Source organism: Ipomoea nil, unplaced genomic scaffold (genome assembly GCF_001879475.1).
Source record: "Ipomoea nil cultivar Tokyo-kokei standard unplaced genomic scaffold, Asagao_1.1 scaffold0233, whole genome shotgun sequence".
NCBI classification, from domain to species: domain Eukaryota; kingdom Viridiplantae; phylum Streptophyta; class Magnoliopsida; order Solanales; family Convolvulaceae; genus Ipomoea; species Ipomoea nil.
In genome coordinates this window covers 625,829-634,693 of record NW_017616661.1, presented here as the reverse complement: position 1 = coordinate 634,693, position 8,865 = coordinate 625,829, and the positions used below count along the sequence as shown (strand labels likewise).

At 36.3% G+C, this 8,865-nt stretch overlaps 1 protein-coding gene across 1 annotated transcript; it reads left to right on the top strand.

Annotated features, from left to right (window-relative positions):
* The first annotated feature begins 1,944 nt into the window (after nucleotides 1-1,944).
* On the top strand, nucleotides 1,945-6,596 carry LOC109146703 (AAA-ATPase At3g50940-like). Its single transcript, XM_019294359.1, has 4 exons — nucleotides 1,945-2,474; nucleotides 3,261-3,516; nucleotides 3,966-4,284; nucleotides 5,996-6,596. Exons 1-4 carry the CDS (start codon nucleotides 2,006-2,008, stop codon nucleotides 6,533-6,535), a joined length of 1,584 nt encoding a protein of 527 aa, XP_019149904.1. The 5' UTR covers nucleotides 1,945-2,005; the 3' UTR covers nucleotides 6,536-6,596.
* Nucleotides 6,597-8,865: the final 2,269 nt, after the last annotated feature.

Here is an 8,865-nt window from a genome sequence, read left to right as displayed (position 1 = left end):
ACCAGGTCGAGCTCGGTAACTTGGAAAGGAAGAAAGACCATCTACGGGCTCCTCGGGGAGGTCGGTGACTTCGTTCCCAGGGGAAGGAAATTCGCCCATGGAGTTGGAGTCGTCCATTCCGACCTCACTCTCGTCAATAAAGTCTAGGACACTAAGATCAAAACTAGTGGACATGCAAAGGAGGCAAAACGAGAGAGGAGCACAATGGTGGCTTCTCGGCCAAGGCGAAAAAAAAAAGGAGAGAGAAAGGAACTTGGGCGTGAAAAGAAGGGGAGGAGGAGGAAACTGAACGAACACGTACTTGGGAGACTCGAGATGTGGCTTGGAGACTCAGGAGAAAGCTTACAACATTGAGAGAGCTTGAGAGAGTTTCTTGGGGTGTTTGGCGAAAAGGGGGAGAATGGGGTATTAAATAGAGAGTGTTGGGAGAATGAGGGGTAAAGAAGAGGGGGAAAATGGTTGACCAAATTTTGAATTTCAAAAAGGGGGCATGGGGAAGAGAGAAAAGTTGATGGTGATGTGAGAGGGATTTGATGGGTGTGATCGTCAAGACTTTTAAAAGAGTTGCACTTTTATAGGGATTCCATCATATCTGAAGAGGATTTCACGGCAGAAGAGTTCTATTCGCGATAGGATTTTATTTAGGCGAGGTCGGCCAATTTTTGGGCTTGGGTTGGAGCGTGCTTACTCCATTTCGTTGTCGACTTATCACAACAAAGAGAGTAGGGAACTCGTGATGGATATATTACGACCAGAGCAAACCGACCGGGGGAGGTAGAGCAATACCCGAGACCCCTGAGGTTGAGCCCCGTGCTCGGCCCAAGGTCTTGGCCCATGAGGCCTCGGCCCCGAGGCTTTAACTGAGACAGGTACCAACCCCAAAGGGGCCGGCCATAAGCGGGCTCGGCCAGAAATAGGGCCGACCAAGGAACCAATCAAACGGAAAGGCCCGAGGCTCGGGGCTCAGGTCCCGGGCGCGGTCAACGCGGATCTAACCTACCCCGCTATACTAGGGGGTGGTTAAGGCGTATAGCTTGTATAAAAGCCTCCCATCTTGTCTCGTTAAGACACGTTCACTACTTTTCCACTACTATTGTCTTAACGAATCGTTGTAATAGCTTGCCTATTATTATAATATAATATACGGTCCCCGTGACCTTGCGACACCGTTTCATCTACTTATCTATTTCCATAATACGTTTTATATCGGGTTTAGTAATTCGGGTCCATCCCGGGTAATTAAATCCATCAATGTCAAACGAAGGAAAAAAAATGTGAAAGTAGTTGTAGTATAACTATGTAAAAAATGTAGCATAATATCCATAAAAAGAGGGCCAGGGATTTATATTTTTTTTTTCCCATATTTCAATCTCAAATATCTAAATATTCTCTCTACTTTTAATCTTCATCTCAAGAATGAATTCTGTTTCTCCATTAAAAAGTATCCCTCCTACAATCATGCTCTCTTCTTTTCCCAACATCTCTCCATTAGGAATTCTCTTGCCACTGCTTCAAGTTTCTGGAATTGGGTGTAAGTATAACACCTCTCTCTTCGGAATTATGCTAATACTTCTAAGCTTTCCTATATGAATTTTTTGTTTTCCTCAGCTCCTTTTTGATTGATAAATTAGTAAATTATTTTTTCATTCTTAATCTGCTTTTTTTTTTTCTCTTATTGTTTTTATGCATTTTGATTTTTTGATGAAGCATATATTGAAATTTAAGAATCAAGTGTTTGAGTATATATTGTTTGTTTGTGGTATTTTATGATGTTATTCCAATGCAATTGTGATCTAGTTCCATGTGATCTATATATATAATATGATCTGATCTGGTTTAGTTTATGCAAAATGCATGAATCTTAATTTGATCATAATCAACTATCAGCTGTATATGAATCTGATCTGTTTTAATTTATACAAAACGCAGGAATAATCTTAGCTTGATCATAATCAGCTATCAGCTAACTTAATCAACTATCCACCATTTGTCAAAATATATAATAATGTTGAAAAAGTTGTCTCTTGTGAATATGCCCTCAACAACGGCAGTTCTATCAGCGTACACCTCACTCACCGCGTCTGCTTTCCTGATCAGAACATTTGTGAGTGAGTTCCAAACCATAGCCAACCAACTCTTGCCCGAAGAAATCCGAGCAAAAATTCTGTCTAAAATTGGGGGCCTATTTGGCAACTTCTTCTTCTTCACTACTGCCCAAATGAGTGTGGTTATTGATGAACATAATGGTTTCCACATAAACAACGAAATCTTTGAAGCTTCCGAGGCTTATCTCAGAACAAAGCTAAGCCCCTCATCAAAAACGGATAGGCTTGTGGTGTTCAAGACTCCACAGGAGAAGAGCTTCTCGTTCATCATCAGCACAGGAGAGAAGATAATAGATAAATTTGAAGGCGTAGAATTCATCTGGGAATTGAAAGTCTCTGAATCTCAGAAGCCTGGTCTCGATTATGATGGTAATGTTGCGAATATAATTGTGAGTGTACTCCACATATATTTTGTTAGGCGGATGTTGAGCGAAGGCCGATAAAAGGTAAAAAGGCTAAGTCCACCACCCAATGTCTCGAAAATGTTATGACGGTCTATAAGAAAATAAAGTTGCGTCTTCACTACTAACTATAACTTTTGGTGTAAGTAGTAAGCGCTTGACTCTAATGAGTGGTATCAAAGTCATAGCCAAGTCCCTCATCAACGACGCATAGGCTTGTGGTGTTCAAAGCTCTCCAAGAGCAGCAAGTTATACCATGGATCAGGGTTTACCTTACATTATAGAGTCTGATCCAAAACTAATCTTCAGATTCTGTATCTATAATTGACACATTCTGTACCTGCATTTGATAGTTTCTGTATCTGTAGCTATCATATTATGTGTCGACAATTATCAAGTCAAATTCTGTATCTATAATTGACACATTCTGTACTTGCAGTTGATAGTTTCTGTACATGTAATCATATTATGTGTTCGCAATTATCAAGTTATTTGTTTACATGTACAAAAATTGTTAATGGTAGGTACAGAATGTGTTAACTGAAATGTATATAATTTTTGTATTAGGGTTCACAATACAATATGAACCCTGGTCCATGGCATAATGTCCAAGAGCGGTACGGGTGGAGTAAAAAGACAAAGTCTGTCCAGCACCCAGCCTCTCAAAAATGTGATGGCAGTTTTCACTGCTACTAGCTATAACTTTTTACCTAAGAAGTGCTTAATTTAACATATTTGCTATTTTTTCCAACAGGTAATCCACGTTCAGAAAGTGCAGAACGTAGAGCATTTGAACTCATCTTTAACCAGAAATGCAGAGAAATGGTGTTCAGTTCATACATACCATTTGTGCTGGAAAAATCAAAGGCCATACAAGAGGAAAACAAAATTATAAAGATCTACTCTCTTGGGGACTGGTATGGAGAAGTTAATCTGGACCATCCCTCCACGTTCGAGACACTGGCCATGGATCCCGAGCTCAAGAAGGAGTTGATTGAAGATTTGGACAGGTTTGTTTGTTTTTTTGTTTTTTTTTTTTTTTTTTTTAGTTCAGACTAATCTTTATTCGTATTGTGCTGACCCGGTCCAATTAAGGGGCAAATTGCGGACAAGATTAATTTTTTCATACAAAATGGATTTGAACTCCAAACCTCAATTGTTATACCCTGTATCACGGTGCGCGTAGCACTGTGCACCCCGCGCCTCTCAAAACGACGTCGTTTTGGGAGGCGCGATAAGAAGTTGACGTGATTATGTGCATTTGTTTATACAATTATGTGTATTTGTTTATATAATTATGTGTATTTTTATACAGTTATGTGTGTTTGTTTATACAATTATGTGTATCAGGATGCACAATGCAATACGCATCCTGGTGGACGATATAAATTGCCTTCAAACCTCTCTTAAAGAATGAGAGTGTTCAGTCAGTGACACTAACTAAATTGGTTTTGGACAGGTTTGTTAGCCGAAAAGATTACTACAGGAGAGTTGGGAAGGCATGGAAAAGAGGGTACTTATTGTATGGGCCTCCAGGAACTGGTAAGTCAAGCTTGATAGCGGCCATGGCCAACTATCTCAGATTTGACGTCTACGACTTGGATCTCTCATCCCTAAATGGCAGCTGCGACATTCAAAGATTACTAGTCAATACTAAAAACCGATCAATTATAGTGATTGAGGACATTGATTGCAACGTCCAATTGCAGAACAGAAACGCCGATGAAGACGAAGAATACTCTCCTCCTCCTTACAACTCGCAGGGCGATAAAAGTAAGGTATTGTTTAAATTTTTAGCATAAAATAATATTTTAGTTATTTTGTGATACAAATATATGTGAGTTCCACTCTCGATTTGAGTCTGATCAATGTGGGTTGTACGCTCAAAATGAATAATAGGTGAATGAGAAATTGATTTTCAAAGTCGACTCATTTGAATTGAAAAATGTAGATGGAAAGATTTGAAAGAAGCACTTGTCTCACATTGAATTGGGAAGTGAATTTGCCAGACCCTTTTAGGAGGAATTTGAATTATATTCATTGCCATTTGTTTTTACCTTATGAAAATATTTTTGTTTTCTCTCTTCCTCTTGCAGTCTTTTTCCTATAAAAAATTTTGCCCACATTTCCGATAAAATTCCTTTGTTTATATATTTTCATAGACCATATACCAATTTTGGTATCACAAATATTAGCAAAATGACAATTTTGGTTCTCATGTTTAATTCCTATCAATTTTCATCCACAACTATTGTTTTAATGTCAAAATTAATCACGCTAGTCACCCTTCCGTTTAGGACATATATGCCGGAATATGAAATTATTAAGGACATTTTCATTCTTTCATAAGATCATAGTTTGAACATGAATAAAGTTATTTAAGTCCTAAGATTTTGGAAGATTATGAGTTCAAGCCTCAGTGGAGGCGTTATTGGTTCTTTGTGTTTCAGTAGGTTGAGAAAGTATATGAACAGATACTACAATGTAATAGAGCCAGTAACTTTCAAAAAAAAAAAGTCCTAAGATTTTAATTCGATGTTCTCTTCCTCATCCTAAGATCTAAATTCGTCATTCTCCTCCGCATCTTTCATTTAAGAAGGATGAGGAGGAGAACGACGAATTGAAATCTTAAAGCTTAAATCCCTATATTCATATTAAAATTTGGATCTTAATTAAGAAAATATTTTTTCTTTCTCTCTCACTCTTCTAACCTTTTTCTTATAAAAAATTTTGCACACACTTTCAATAAAATCCCTTTTTGTTTATATATTTTTATAGACCAAATATCAATTTTGGTTACACAAGTATTAACAAAATGACAATTTTAATCTCATGTTTAATTTTTATCATTTTTTTTTTGTTTTAGTGCCAAAATTAATCACTTAGTCACCCCTCATCCTAAGATCTCAATTCTTCATTTCTCCTCCTAATCTTTCATTTAAGAAGCATGAGGAAGAGAACAACGAATTGAAATCTTAGAGCTTAAATCTCTTTATTCATAATAAAATTGGGATCTTAATTATAAAAGGACAAGAATGCCTTTAATAATTTCAAATTTCAGCATGTCCTAAACAAAGAGGTGACCGGCACGATAAATTACAAAATTGTCATTTTGTTAATGCTCATGGGATCAAAATTGGTATTTACTCTATTTTTATACTCGCTTCGTCTCATTTTATGTGTCTGGTTCAGTTAATTACTTATAATCCAATTTTTCATAATATTAAGTTTAGTATTAGTATACAAAATTTATATATTTAGAAATTACACTAAAAGTATTATTAAACAAAAAAAAAAGATTAAATTTTAGAATAAGCAAAAAAAATACTATAAAAAAACATAAAAAATGGTTTGATGGGAGGTCTAGGTTTCGAACCTCGTTGTAGGCGTAGTTTGTATGGGTATCCTCCTTCCTTTGTAATAAAAAAAAAAAAAAAATAAATAGTAAGTGTGTCCGATAAAATAAGGTATTTTGGTTTCCAACTACAGGTATCTCTGTCTAGTTTGCTGAATTTCATTGATGGACTGTGGTCATGCTGTGGCGACGAGAGGATCATCGTCTTCACATCAAACTACAAGGATAGATTAGACCCTGCACTACTCAGGCCAGGAAGAATGGACATGCACATCCACATGTCCTATTGCACTCCAACTGGATTTAGGGTTCTTGCATCAAACTACCATCACCTCAAAGATCACTTCAAGTTCGCCAAGATCGATCAACTTTTAGCCCAAGTGGATGTGACACCAGCTGAGATTGCAGAAGAGCTGATGAAGAGTGACGAGGCAGATGTTGCCCTTAAAGGATTGGTTAAGTTTATGAAAAAGAAAAAAATTGCACATCATAATGATAATGATGATGATAATGCTAATGATGATGATGGTGATGCTGAGTTGAAGGTAGGAGGAAGTGAGAGTGGTGGAATCAGTGATGTAAGCAAGATAGTAGCTGAGAAGAGTGGGAAGAAAAATAATAATAAGAAGAGAAAGAAGGCGAAGAAAATGGGTAGAAACTTCAACCATTCTTGAGACAAAAGGTGAAATCGAGCCCAACCTGATTCGAGGGATAAATCAATTGATCATTACTCGTTAGATTTGATCATTGATTTTTTGTGATAAATTTCACTTTTACGATCAGATGAGTTGCAATCATTCATAACTTTACTTCACTCCCCGAGTATTTTAGAAGCACTGATTAGAACCCAACAAATCTATTAATAACTAGTTGAGCTGATTATATAATAACTATGAACCGATTTGTTAGACAAAATTTTCTCTTTTTTTTTTTTTTTTTTTTTTTTTTTTTTTTTTTTTGGGATTTAATGTAATAATTGTTCTCTTTATTATATTTACTAGTAACTAGTAACTAGTGTATGCCACTATGGCACTATGCCAGTGCATCACCCTGGTTTCTTTTCTTTTTCTTTTTAGTTTTTTTTTTTTTAAATAAAATTGTTATTAATAAATTTTATAGAATAATAAATGTTTTTTTTCACATAATAGTTTATGTTATAAATATTATTGTTTTATGGCCATTATCTCCCACTAACCCATGATTTTCCCTATTTATGATCTTATTAAGTTGTAACTGTTATCCTTATGATGTATATATGTTTAATTCAATGATTAATGAGAATGGGATCATTTTCTGGAGTTTATTCATTCTTGTTTTTTCTATTTTTTCCCTTTCGTGGATACCACCAAAACATAAGAGCTTGATGATATCAGTTCATGTCTAAAGACGGAGTTTTTGAAACAAAAGCTTGGGAAATCTAAGTTTTATCTCGACTTGAAGATCGAGTTTTTCCTTGAATGAATTTTATACACCAATTAGCCTACATTTAGGAATGCTTTTCACCTGTCTATATGGTTAAGGATCATGTTTTTGTCAAACTATAGGTTGCATAATAATCTCTTGAAGTAGATAAGGAACCGTTCAGACTCGGTAAGGATATCTTAACAGTCCTTTACTTCATTGTCGTTGGAGCACCTTTTTAGAACCAGAAGTTTCATAACCGCAACATGCATGATATTTGCGATGAAATTGCTACCAATCTAGGTCTCCTTTTACAATGAAATATTGAAATAGTGTTTAATATATTCTCCAAGTTACAAAAGAGTTTGCCATTTATATGAGAAACAAATGTATGGTTTTGATAGGCTGCTTATTTGCTATTTTGTTTGATCCCTGTGATGCTAAATTCCAAACTGGTTAAACAATGAATTACTCCCAATGTCTCGAATGAGGACAATAAAGCTTGAGTTGCACAAATAATATATGAGTATGTTAAAGACTATTCACAAAGCATATATAGCGTTAAAATTCAACCAATACGAGCTCTAGAAGAGTCACAAAATTATTGGCAAGATATTCACTCTAGTGACAATCCAGAAGATTTGACTAATCCACTTCTACAATTTCGGATATATATCTTATGTGTGGATTTGAAGATTGTCGTCTTGAGTGGGAGTATCATTTTACATGAATCAATCTTGAAGATTGGATCTTGATGACTAACGACTGTACTTAGGGCTGAGCAAAATCCAAAAAAAAAAACCGAGAAACCCGACCGAACCGCTACTGCGCCAAGCATAACCGAACCGAACCGCTACCTGAATTCTTAAAATCGAACCGTCATTTAAAACGACGTCGGTTTATGGCATTCGGGTAGGGGGGGGGGAGGGGGCAAATTCAACCTGATCCGTCCGAATATCCGATTAAAAGTAGGGTTACGTATGTAGAGTGCAATACGACGTCATTTAGTCTTAGTATGTATGTATATATATATATATATATATATATATATATATATATATATATATATATATATATATATATATATATATGTTGATATGCAGAAGTCTTCAGTTCTCTTCTCATTTGCGCAGCCAGTCTCTTCTCTTAGGGTTTCCAGATGAGACCTTCTCTTCTCTGAGTTCTCTCTATGCACAGTCACACCTTGCGATTTTAGTCCTCACTCCTCAGTTCTCTCTTCTCTCTTCTCTACTAAACAGAGACTACTTCTTTATAGTCTCTACTCTCCTTGTCTGATTGGTTCTAGTTTGTACTTCTGTTATAGTCTTCTAGAGTTCTAGACGACGAAACATTGGAATTGAGTGGTGGTCACTGTTGGAAGCCCTAAGGCCCTGACTGGTGTAGTGGTGTTGTGGTGGACCGTGGACTAGTGGTGTCGTCGACTTCCAGTATACAGAAGCCCTCGTTCTCCGGGGTATTTGTGAGAAACGAAGTAACTCGCTGACCCTATTTTTATATATTTGCAGTTCTTAAATTTATTGTGATATATTATGTGGTCTATGTGATATTCTAGTGGAAGCACTGACTTTGTTACTGCAAAATG

Excerpts from the sequence above, each read along its gene's own strand:
- LOC109146703 (XM_019294359.1), top strand. The coding sequence starts at position 2,006 with ATGTTGAAAAAGTTGTCTCTTGTGAATATGCCCTCAACAACGGCAGTT. Across the intron at positions 2,475-3,260 it reads GCCTGGTCTCGATTATGATG|GTAATCCACGTTCAGAAAGT; the intron begins GTAATGTTGCGA and ends TTTTTCCAACAG. Across the intron at positions 3,517-3,965 it reads TTGATTGAAGATTTGGACAG|GTTTGTTAGCCGAAAAGATT; the intron begins GTTTGTTTGTTT and ends GGTTTTGGACAG.